Source organism: Melopsittacus undulatus, chromosome 11, assembly GCF_012275295.1.
Source record: "Melopsittacus undulatus isolate bMelUnd1 chromosome 11, bMelUnd1.mat.Z, whole genome shotgun sequence".
In the NCBI taxonomy this organism is placed as follows: Eukaryota; Metazoa; Chordata; class Aves; order Psittaciformes; family Psittaculidae; genus Melopsittacus; species Melopsittacus undulatus.
Window position 1 is genome coordinate 4,497,607 of NC_047537.1, and position 12,593 is coordinate 4,510,199.

General features: G+C 40.6%; 1 protein-coding gene across 1 annotated transcript in view; it reads left to right on the forward strand.

The window, feature by feature from the left end:
- The window catches only part of SETX (senataxin), a 31,058-nt gene extending 19,331 nt beyond the window's left edge, over window positions 1–11,727 (forward strand). Inside the window, exons 17-25 of the mRNA XM_005146332.4 lie at window positions 367–438; window positions 1,338–1,487; window positions 2,095–2,202; window positions 3,076–3,263; window positions 3,617–3,709; window positions 4,305–4,469; window positions 4,925–5,020; window positions 7,310–7,397; window positions 8,428–11,727. Of these exons, the coding sequence (XP_005146389.2) occupies window positions 367–438; window positions 1,338–1,487; window positions 2,095–2,202; window positions 3,076–3,263; window positions 3,617–3,709; window positions 4,305–4,469; window positions 4,925–5,020; window positions 7,310–7,397; window positions 8,428–9,186 (1,719 nt within the window). The 3' untranslated portion in view covers window positions 9,187–11,727. The remainder of the gene's footprint in view (window positions 1–366; window positions 439–1,337; window positions 1,488–2,094; window positions 2,203–3,075; window positions 3,264–3,616; window positions 3,710–4,304; window positions 4,470–4,924; window positions 5,021–7,309; window positions 7,398–8,427) is intronic.
- Window positions 11,728–12,593: the final 866 nt, after the last annotated feature.

The following is a 12,593-nucleotide window of genomic DNA, read 5'->3' on the forward strand; positions in this document are numbered from 1 at the left end:
TATACTTCAAAGCTCTGGTTTTGTTTAACTGGAAATAGTAATATACGTTGCGGTGTGAGATTTTGGGATATGTGTTGTGCTTGAAGTTGTCCATTTTTTTTGTCTATGTATTTGGCATTTGTGCTGAGATTACAGATTTCTGATGGTAAACCTTTTTCTCAGCTGCACGGAAATGCAAGATGTAGCATTGTGTGTTGCAAAGTCTAAATATGTTCACAACTTTCTAAAACTGGTGAGTTTCTTCAGACACATTTAATATTAAAGTCTGAACAAGTCTAAATGTTTAAGAAATGAATTAGGGTAAGAGAAGAAAAAAGTATATGGAAAATGTGTGGTTTCTCTTTATTTTTTTTTCTCCCATCCTAGAGTCAAATGTTAGATGATGAAATTGGCAGACTTACAAAGGAGAGACAACAGCTTGCTTCTCAACTAAAGGAGGTAGGAATTTATCTTTGAGGCAGCTCTTTAATTAACCTCAGCAAATATATTTCTGTACTTAATATTCTTTGGGATAGAGATTTGGTTTTGATGTGGCTGAAAGAATTTATATAGTAGGTAAGTAGATAAAGGTCATAAGCAAAGTAGAAGTTATAGTTATATGGACGGCGTGGTGTGAAATCCAGGCTGCATATTGCAGAAACCCTCAAACAAACCACCAAAGCAAACAGAAATCCCCAGTGCTCTCCCCCCAGAACTGAATGGGAATATTCACCCTTACAATTAAGGGGGAATTGAAACAAATGTGTCATATTTGGCAAAGAAGCATGTGTGTCCTTATGTTCTGGGATGTATTTTTATTACCACTTTCATGCCCCTTTACAGTGCTGCTGGAACTGAGATACTTACAAATATTTTGAAGTAAAACAACAACTGGAAGAATTTTTTGGGTGTGGAGATAGAAAGTAGAAATAGGCACTGACAGCAAAACCAGTAATTAAGGCTGAGTGATATGAACCATGGGATTAATAAAGATTCATCTTTAACAAATATATGCTGTCTCTTAATGGTCCTGGAGGCTTGGATTTAACAAATGTGATGGCCAACAAAGCTTTTCTCACAGCTAGTGTGTCTAGATTGCATAGCTGAGAGATAAAAGGATACTTCTATCCAGCTTGCCACCTCATTGGTATCGATCTGTAATTTAAAGTGGAAGTAACACTTCAGTGAAGTCAACTTGTGCCTTTCATTTGTAATAACGGAGATAACTTCATTGGGGTGATGCATTATGCATGATCTCTTTGGCAGTTAGTATTGTCCAGGCAGTTAGAAGTTTCTCTAGGATGGTTCTAAGAAAGCCTAAACAGGAAAGGAGACATGGTGTCCTGTTGTACTTGAAGGTTCGGGGGCACTCTCAGAAAGTACAGGCAGATATCATCTTGGAGTCCGACATCATCTGCTGCACACTGAGTACAAGTGGAGGATGCCTACTGGAATCTGTGTTTTTTCGGCAAGGACTTGATCCTTTCAGCTGTGTCATTGTGGATGAGGTTAGTAAAGCTATTAGAACTACAGTGTGTTCCATCTCTAAGGTCTGCCTTGTTCTCTGCTTAGGTGGCTTGTGGTTATGTGGCTGATGGTGTGATATACTGTGGGTTGACTGGCTGTTGGTGTGATGTACTGTGGGTCAAGTGCCTCATTTTTGCTTTTTAACTGGTAGCCAGTCGGTTCTGGGGTGTAGAGCCATGAGAAGAGTAACTTTTAATTGCTGCTTTTTCTGACTTATTTGGTGCTTTAATGGCAAACGGCTTTTACTTAAAAATCATGGCTGAAATGTGGTTCTTGCTGCTCTGAAATGTCTTCAGGGATGTCCAGATGGTTGGGTTATATTTGTATCTGTTTAGAGTGCTCTGCATATTTCATAATAAAAGAAAAATCTGTTTGTAGTCTTTTATTAGGGAGAAATCCTTATTTTTTCCTCTCTTGAGTTTATGGGTTTTTTCTTTTTATTTTTTTGTATTTCTTTTTAATTTTTATTTTTTAGAAGACTTAGAAGGCATTTGAGTTATCATGGCTCTGTTACAGGGAATTGAACATCCTTCCCTCCTCTTCTTTGCTTACAATTTCTACTTTCTGTCCTGTTTGCGTATACAAAAGGCAGGGCAGTCCTGTGAGGTTGAAACATTGATTCCACTGATCCATCGCTGTAATAAACTGGTCCTTGTTGGGGATCCCAGACAGCTCCCTCCTACAGTAAAATCAGTGGTAAGTATTCAAACTGGTTTTTTTTCATGCTATGTAGTGGATACAGGGTAAAGAACAGTATTTAGAGAACATGTAAAAGGAAAAAAAGACACTTCAATGTCAGATCAGGATGTGTATGATAACTTTTGGCCTGCAAGTTTAGTCTCTTGTTACCTGGAGACTGTATCAATACTGCCTTCAAATGTGTGGATAAAGCTGATGGAGACGGGAGAGTACAACCTCTATGGCCTTTCCTGGTGTAGCTTGGAACTAATTTTGATTTCATGCACCATTAATAATAGCTATGGCAATAGGGGTTTCAGTGCAGGTCTGCATTTGGTCTGTGATGGGCAGGCTCTGTTATTTCATTATGTGAGCTTCAGTCAGTGTCACATTCCTTAGGGAATGGGGGATGAAGGCTACCTGTTTGTATGGGGCCTTACCACCCTATAGATGTGTTCCAAGGATGAAGCATACAGGATCGCTCTTGTATCTGACAGTAAGGTCTATTTTAAACATCTGGCTAAAAGGGGGAAAAACCAGACTGCCTTCTCTAGAAGGGTAAATCGTACAGAGGCTGTGTGCTTGCTTAAGGAGATGCCACCTGGAAGATCTTTTCATTATTGTTGATGTTGCTAAAATTTCCCAGTGTTGTGACTCACAAAGAAAAGCTGCCTTGCTAAAGACAACACTGACAAAAATTGAGATTTATGCAGGTGGTCTTTCCTGAAACAGACTAACACAAATAGAAATCGACGTGCAAGTCTTTGTCATTTTGTCAGTGATTTAGTTTAAAAGGAAACACCAAGTAGTTTTAAGTTGAAAAAGCAAATTCCTGATGTTAATTTGGGACCCCATTCCCCAGAAGTCAGTCCCATGTTTCCCCCCTGGCAGAAAGCTCAGGAATATGGCTATGATCAGTCCTTGATGGCACGTCTGCACAGACACCTGGAGGACCAAGTGCACAAGAATATTTTACGAAGCCTGCCAGTTGTGCAGCTGACTGTGCAATACCGGATGCACCCTGACATCTGCCTCTTCCCATCCAATTACGTTTACGGCAGGACTCTAAAGACTGATAGGTGGGTGACACTGTTCTCCTTTCTAAGCAGGAGGTATTTCAAAGAAATCTTTTCATACCAAGATATTCTTTTGTGTCTAAAAATTCCTGAGGTTGTGTGTGGGAAGATGTTTAATGAGAGAAAACATTTATTCCACCTTTTTAGTGCTGACTGTGATACATAGGTTAAAACTCAGCATAATTACTCCTTAAGAGTTCCTTTTCAGACCTCAGTATCTGTATGTAGCAGTGAAAATTGAGGACTTCGAGGGGGGGGGGGAAGTTGCTTGTGTTTGATAACCATGGTGTAAATAAATGAAGTATCAGTTTTTAGAATCCTGTATGGTTACCTAGTGATAAAAATGTTATTTACAGAGCGACAGAAGAGAACAGATGTTCTTCAGAGTGGCCATTCCAGCCCTACCTTATTTTTGATGTAGGAGATGGCCATGAGGAGCGAAACAATGAGTAAGTCCTGCATTCTACTCAGCCAAACTTTAGATTTGCTGAGAGTTAATTACCTTGTCTCCTTTGTTGATCCCAATATGCATAAAGTAGCCAGGACTGCATTTTCAGCTTTGTTTGATTTAGTTTCACAAAAAAACAGGTATTAAATGTTTGGGTTTTTTTTTTATTTGTTTTGTTATATCTGAAACTGGTTTTAATATTGATTTGGCTGTCTGTTGCTGCTAGTGAATACCTACCATCTCTAGTAGCAATTTGAGTTCCTGATTTTATCATTGACTTTCCTTTCACAGCTGCATGCTGTGGTAATACCAGAAGGTGGCAGGCTCAGTCCTCCCCTTTGCCTGTTCTGTAAGGAAGGCAAACCTATATAGTTGTAAGGAACCTTAAGTGTAAGCCTCTTGCTGCTAATACTTCTCGTTGTTACCCCTTCATCAGGGCTTGGTTGTAGAGTTCTTTGAGTGTCTGTGTGAAGGAGACTGCAAAAGTTCAGGACAGGAACTTTGTCTCATAATCCCCTTACAGATTGGGCTGAAGTGCTGAATTTGAAAGCGCTGTCAAACATGGTTTTGTAATGTTTCTATTCTGTCTTTTTCAGCTCTTTTAGTAATCCTCAGGAAGTGAAGCTGGTGATGGAATTAATTAGAACAATAAAAGAAAAAAGGAAGGATCTGGGTCTTCGACGCATAGGAATAATTACGCCTTACAGTGCACAGAAAAAGAGAATTCAAGAGCAACTGGACAGAGTATTTAGGAATAACAGGTAAAGAAACTGTGAGTTTCCACACGGGATGTGGCTCTTGCATGTTTCTCCCCTTAAAATAATAGCAAAAACTCTGAAACCTTTCTCTGTACTACTAAAATCTGTACTCAGTCATGCCTTTAAAGGGGACATGCAAGCCTTTTGCTTAGACCAGGCATGACCTTTGTACCATTTCTTAGTTATTTTCTACGTGCTCTGATTTTGTTGCTGTTCTGAATAAAGTGTATTTAAAAGAAAAACTAAAATTCCAAGCTGTATGGACCTGAACAGCTTTTCAATAATGTTGCTGGCCTCAAAAGTAAATTTAGCTTTAGGTTCTTACACTGAAGCAGAAGTTTACCTGGGGTTATTTTGACAGATGATGGTTAAGGATAGTATTTAGGCAATTTGCATTAGTGTGTTGCTTAAAAATTCAGCTAACGTACTGAACAGCTTGCTAATTCTTTCTTTAACAGCCCAGAAGTGGACACAGTAGATGCATTCCAGGGACGAGAGAAAGACTGCATCATAGTGACATGTGTCCGGGCAAACAGCACTAAAGGGTCAATTGGGTATGTTTCTCTTCAGTGATTTGCAAGTCCCCTTTCCAGTGACACTAGATATAGTCATATCTTTTAATACGACAGTAAGGCAGTTATGTAAGACCAGAACAAGTCACTACAGCCAGCAAATTAAAGGGTATCTTAATGCATGAATTAATGTTACTGGTTTGAAATCTCTGAAGAAAAGGAACACAGAAATGGTAAGTATTGTGTTCTGTGTTGCATGCTGATGAATTTGCATCCTCCCTTAGCCTGTCACCGTTTTGGTTTGGCACGATTGGTCTTGGGAACTTGCCTCTTTGCATTAGTATTGCAGCAGTTATTTTTCTTATGGCTTTTGATCTATATTGTAACTTTCTGAATGCTGTTCTCTTTAAATGACATGCAATTTCTGCAGCTCATTATCCTATTAATATCACATTCTCTCTGTAGAAGTATTGTTAACTAGTTACATATGTCACTAGGAATGCAGTGCAGACAAGCTAGATCTTTGACTTCTAGATGGATATCCTTGTCTTCTGAGTTGTGAGGAGATTTGCAGAATGTCTCGATTCAAGATAGCAGGTTTGGTAATTTTACGTGGGTGTTTCCTGTTTGAGACAGAAGGAACTAACTTGTGGGTCATCTTAGTTTAAAAAATGGTAATAGAATTATGTTGCCTTAAGTTGGCTTTGAAGTTAAACTGTGGGAAGTCTGTCTGCATAAACAAAAATCTTTGTTCCTGCATACTTACTGATACCAATTCTCTAATTGCTAGATAAAGGACTTTTAACTGTGCTGAACTTTACTTTGGGAAGAGAAAGAATCCAAATCTTCTAGAAAACAACAGTGATGATTTTTAGACATCTCTTAATCTGGTTGAGTTTGGAAACTGAAGACAGCTAGAACCTGCCAGTTCTTTTGGCTGACATGGGACTTAACCTCTGTCTGTTCTTTTGGAGGAGAACTTTCCAGCTTACTGTGGTGAAGCTTTGGCAGTGCAATGCTGTAGAAGCAGTACATGCTGATGAGTTGGACATCTGCTTCAGGGGCAGGTGTCATTGGCAAGATGTAATGCGAAAGTTTGAGGCACCCTTATGATCTTGTAGCTGAGCAAAGTATTTGGTCTTCAGGGTAGCTAATTCAGTACTAAATATACTCTGAAAGTAACTTTCAAATGGTGGAGAAAACTCCAAGGAAAGATAATGTTTTTGGTTTGGTTTGTTGTTTCCCCCTGCCTCCCCCCCGAGAAAATGGTCTTGCTGCTTATCAGTTTTAAAAGCTGTTAGGAATATCTGGTAGTCCTTCAAGATGCTCTTAAGTCCTAAAGAACTATAATATCTGTAGTGCTGGATCTGTTCCCCATGTCTGCTTCCTACCTGTCTCTCTTGTTTTCTGCACTGCCCAAATTTCCTGGGGCGGTGCTGGGACTTGTGTAGTTTGGAATTTGCTGAAGAGCAGGTCTCAGCACCATGACCACTGTATCAGGCGTTGATGTTGAACATGCTCAGGCTAAGTTTTACAAGGACTTGGTTTTGTTTTGCAAACTTCTTTAGTATGGAATAAGCTGTGCATTTTTTGAGCTTTTTTCATTAGAGAAGAAGTAATCTATATTACTTTCACAAACCTTTTTTTGAGTGTTGGCAAATAACTAATAGAAATCAACCTTTAAGAGTACATTAAGCACTTGTTTAGGTTTCAGTACCTTGGTTTGTGATATTTCATAACCAGACTAGACAATTTACGTAGTGCAAATACTGTCTTTCTTCTGTAAGAATATACATTTCACTCTTGAAGCATGACAAAGCAAAAGTCTTTTTTAATGTGCTTCCAGTGCAGGTCACCTTTAAAGGAAAATACTTGTGTCCAGTATTCAGTATTTCAGTAGAATATTTTCTCATTAATCATGCCAAATATTATTAATCCATTTCAGTTCAAGTCAAAAAGAAGCTTAAAGTCTTCATAGGTGAAGTGAGGTTCATGTCCTCTGTACTTTGAGGAACACTTAAGGAAGCGGTGGTTGGCATTAAGAGGGGATTTACTCTAAGAAAGGAAACATCAACGGCAAGAATTGGAAAGAACTGGAATTCCCTGCAAGGAGTTAGAGTGGTGAAAGACAGAAAACCTGATTAATGCAGAGCCCTTCATGTAAGGCAGGGCTGTTTCGGTGGGATCTGGGAGTGGGTCATGAACTACTGCTGCCTTTATAACTGCTTCTGTTATTTCCATTTCACTGAAATTGAGTATTATCACTTTTTGTTTTAACACTTAAACCTTGTGAAAGAGTAGTTTAGGAGCTAAGCTTTTCTTGTAACCTAGATTTCTGGCAAGTCTCCAGCGTCTGAATGTTACCATTACCCGAGCCAGATTCAGCCTCTTTATCCTTGGAAGACTGAAAACTCTTATGGTAGGTACAGTGTTAATCAAATGATCTTCTGTGATTCACCCTTTTAGGTCAAGTCAAGGTTGGGAAAGTGAAAACCATCCTTATACTGCTCCAGTCTATGAAAGGGGACCCTTCTGTGGTGTTTTGATAAATCAGTAGAATCCAGGCCTCTGGAAGGTTCTCTTTGAAAGCTTTGGCTATAACTGTCAGCTGCCAAAGCTCTTTAAAAAACCAAAACAATTAAAAATCTCTTTTCCTTGCTGCTTCCAAGGAGGAAATTTAGAAATTACTCTCACAATATTTTTAGTAACTAAATTGTAACACAGTGCTTTACAATTCAAGTGTGGGGGTTGTGAAAAATCTCTCTATTGGTAAGATAGGGTGATGGCAGAAATGCTTCCTTGCTCAATCCTTACCGTTCCTCCAGCTATTGTATTTGTCACTGGATACTTGACCAAAGAAAATGATTTTAGAAAGCCAGACCCACCCCCAAACATTCCCATGATCTTCAGAGTATTGGTTTTGATACTACTTTATGTACTCATGTGATTTCTAAGTATAGGCTTTGCTTGTACTCTTTGAAACAGGTGTTTCTTAAACAGAACTACATATCGGGGGACTGCAAAGGCCCAATGAATGTGTAGGGAGTGCTCTTGAAAAGGCTTGATGTCTTACAGTACTGGATCTTGATTTTTTTCCAAGGGTGGGGTTCGATAGCTACACCACAAGAGGGCATTAAAACCTTGTTCCTGTTTCACTCTCTGCAAGAAAACTCTTCTGGCCTTCATAAATACAGAAATTGTCATTTTAAGTGGTAGCTCACTGATGGCTGAAAGTACCTTCCCTGTGTTACAGCAGCCAGAGTGTCTGTTGCTGATTTGCAAGTGAAACATAAGATTCTTCCATTCCAGAAGAAACATAACAGTGGTTTCCATGACAGTTGTGTCAGGTACCTTAATTAAAGGAGTTGTGTATCCTCTGACACCTCTGTCCATTTGTGTGGATTTCTTTCCAATAACCTTTCTTTCTGGGGTGTGTCTTTTTCTGAAAGGAAAGCAAAGACTGGAATGAGTTGATTCAGGATGCTCAGAAAAGAGGTGCCATTATCAAGACATCAGAAAAAAGCTACAGGAAAGATGCTGGTAAGATCTTGAAGCTGAAGCCATCAGTACAGCCCCCAGCCAGTGCAGGAGCAAAGCAACCTCCTCCAACGCAGTTGTCTTCCAGTGGCAAGAAGCCACTTGCAAATCCACAGGAGGCCAGAAGCCCTCAGGAGCTCCCTGCTGGCACTGGTTGTGCAGTACCACAGGGAAGTGGAGGGCCCCAGCAGCCACAGTGTGCTCAGGCTGTGAACTCCAGGAGAGGCAGTGCCCCTGCACGCATGGTATCTGCAATGCTTCCTGCTGATCAGGAGAAACCACGGGACCCGAGGTTGGCAAGTATGGCTAGTAGAACTGAAGCCAGAGGGAAGGAGCAGGCCTCAAAAGACAGCAGTCACCGAGACCAGAGCAATACAGGATCAACATCACAGCAAGGCTTCGATGCGTCCTCAGCTGCCAGGGATCAGATTTCCAGAACAGAAACTTTTAAGAAGCCCCAACAAACATCGGGACAATGTGATTTGCCTTCCACGGCTCGGCATGAGGGTGACCAGAGAGCTCCTCCATTGAAAAGTGTTTTAAAATCCCACAGTGAAGGAGGTGAAAGTTGCATCAATAAGCAGAACAAAGACTATTGTGCATTAACATCAGAAGAGTCACCAGTGAACACAGATTCAAACAGTGCCAAGCGAAGAAAGATGTTTCACTGACTTGAGTATTGGCTCATTACTGAAAATCTATTCCCAGATTTCTGTCTAGCAAAGACTGTATTTTAAATTATTTAGTACACTTGGAACTCCCTTGTATTGATACCGCTGCTATCAGTAGGTTCATCTTTTTCCCATACGGTCCCTGATTGTGAAGGGGACTTTATACCTGACAGTTGATAGATTTGAGCTTTTGTAAAGAAAAGCTGGATAGCTGCATTGCTTGGAAGAGCAGTCCTCTAGGAAGTTAATGTTGTAAATGTTTAATGATGTATATTTGTACAGTTTACAAAATTATTTTAAGATTTAATTTGGCAAATATGTAGTTTCTTGTTTCCTTGTGCAAATGCTAATTTCTTAGGTATTTTTTTATGAAGAACCAGAGCAAAGCAGAAAGAAAAAACAAAAATACCCCCAAATCCAGAAAACAGCCATACTTTGTTTCCTCTTTGCACCAATAAGTCTAATTTATTTGATGGCAGAGTGAATGCTGATAATGTGGTAGCAGTGATTCTTCCTTGTGCTCCACTACTGCCTCTGGAACCTGAAGGCGGATGTATATTGGTTGAATTGAGAGAATCCTACTTATTTTGTATATTTTATGGCTTGTTTTTATAAGAACAGAAGAGCTTCTGTTTACACACATGTGCCTTGAGTCTTGCTCTTGCGGCTGCTTCATCAGTTTGAATTCTTTTCTTATTGCAGAGGCAACACAAACTGCAGATTAAAGCCTATGAGTTCTGTTTGGTCTCAGTGAGTCCATGTGAGGAATAATCAACAGCACTGTGGAACCTTAGTCAAAGACCTAGGTATCACTTCTTGGTAATGACACTGGAGTTTTCTTTATACAGAGACTTTGGAGATGTAGAGGGCTAAAACGGGCAAGCAGTTAATTCTGGGTGTTATTACTGGATTCATTCCACCGTGTTGATGAATAATATATAACCAGTAAAATGGGGTGGTGCAGGAAAATTAACTTGATTTTTAAGAAAGCCTCCCTCTCGTCATTTCACAATAAAAGTGGAATTACTTATGCTAATAATGCTTTGGGGTGACTGAATTATCACTTCATCTGGAGAATGTGTGAAGGAGGTGAGGAGCAGCATTTCATGTGCACAGTTTTGCATGGTGGTACCTTAGCATGCTTCTGCCTGGGAATGCAGCTCCACGCTGTGTTAGCACAAGCTGGGTGTACTGTGAGTGGGCCGGGTTGCTGTCTCCATGCATCTGTGGTGAAGTACAGCCTGCTCTGAGGCAGGCACGATCCTTCTGTCCCCCCACAATTGACTTACACTTAGCCAACGTCACAGCAGTGGTTTTCTGAGCTGCCAGATTTCTCTAGCCAGGATTTAGCCATCATCTTTAGTTACGTTTTCTGTCCTGGCGCTTTCTTTGGAGTGATTAGTGTTAGCTTTGTCCTTTAAACCACTACCTGAGAGGTACATGTGAGCCAGTCCAGTGAAGTACAGGTGCCTTACTGTACAAAACATCAATTCAGACTGTAGCTGCCAGTAAAGCTTAATGCATCCCAGCCCAGAACAAACATGCTTTACTGGTAGCATGTGTTGTAGGTGTGTTGAGAGGCATTTAGTTGCTGTCTGTGGCTGTCCAGCTCATTGTGCTGCACGATACAGAGCATTTTAAGATGCCAGGGGAGAATCTTTGAGATGACTATGAAGTGAAATGGGTATATGTGCATTCTTTAGTTATTCATTCTGCTGCAATCATAATTGCTTTGGTGAACCCTGACCCCCTCTTGTCAGCAGTGTATGCTCTTCTAAAACTGCTGTGCCTCTGCCTTGATGTTGTGTACCTTGTGCAAGCAGGAAGGCTGCTGGAATTAATCAGACTGTTGTGAACTGGACATCTTGGTCACCCCCACATCCCAGAATCCATCCCCAATGTGTTATCTCCTTTTATGTTCATAGTAATATTTAAAAATGGTCATATTCTATGATCTTTTCTATGATCTTTGAAACCTCTTGGCTCTGGTGGGTGTGAGACAGCCTTTTGGACTGTCTCCATGTAAATAAAGTGAAGCTGGCAACAGTGTAAATGAGGAAATGCTTTTCTGGTCATTAAGTGCAATTTTGTCAAAAGAATGTTTCTCTCTAACTTCTTCCTCAATCTACATTTCAGAACATGGTCTTCTGAGAGCTGTGCTTGCGATGCTAGAAGTGTTGCTTTACTATTTAAATTCTGTTGTGTTCTGTACACTGCAATAGGCCATGTCCTCTGTAATGCCCGTGTTTTTCCATAAATCATCTCTGAGGCATGGTCAGCGGCTTGGACTTTGGTTATTTAATACTGGATTTATCTGACCTAAGTTGTTCTGTCAGTGGTAGCTTATTGCTACTGTATCGTTAGTGGTGCATTCTTTAATTGCTCTTAGAACACTTTTCCCATATCACTCAGAGTATGTTTGCAGTTTTAATTAACTTTCCTTTCCCTTCTCTTTTATACACATAACATGGAAAACTAAGCTAACTCCAATCCAAAGCTTGCTTCTTGTTGCTTCAAATAAAACCTGCATTAGGGAACGAACAATATAGGTACCATTTTCATAACTTCTCTGTTTACATTCCATGTAACAAGATGCTGAGTAGTGACAGGCAGTCAGTGTTGGTAAGCTGTGAATGCAGACTTGCTTTATTCATTTAGTATCATCTTGGAACCAGTGACAGCCGGAGCAGGTTGTTCAGTGATTGTTCTGTTCTGCTGAGTGTTAAAGTGAAAAATCAGTAAAACACTCAACTTTAGGCAAAAGAGTTTAATCGGAGGTTCTGCCACAGAACTTTGGAAGAAGCTGTATTCAGGTTTTTATGCAGCCATCCATCTGGATGGGCTGAGGAGTGCTGAGCTGGTGAGGTGTCTGGGTTATGGGTAGTGATCACAAGAGCTGTGCCACACTCACCCTCTACTCCCAGTCTTATCTACATTCAGGCTTCCAGTGCTGGTAGTACTGGCAGGGCAATGAGTTTTTACAGTACTGCCTCCTAGGTGAGCTGAGTGCTATAATTAATGAGCAGCTAATGGGGGTCTAACAGGAGCTGGGAGTCCAGGTGGTACAAGGTGTGCAGACTGGCAAGGCTTCTTGCCCCTTCCTCATGCCAGTCCAGAAAGTGGAAGTAGCCCCTGCAGTACTGGTGCAAGGGAAACATGGAGCAGCACATACTTCTAGGGTGAGGAAAGACTTGTAGTGACCAAATGTATTGATTGAGGGTAAACTGTTCCCACGTAACATGGAACCCTGGTAATGTCAGAGTTGAGACTTTGGGGATTTAGGCACTTACTGAGGTGTGATGAGATGCTGGGGTTTAGTTTTGCATGTAGAAGGGGGAGAGCTGAGCAGGCAATAGCCGGAGCTGAGCTGTTCATTCACAGCCCAGCAACTGTAGCGGTATCAAGAG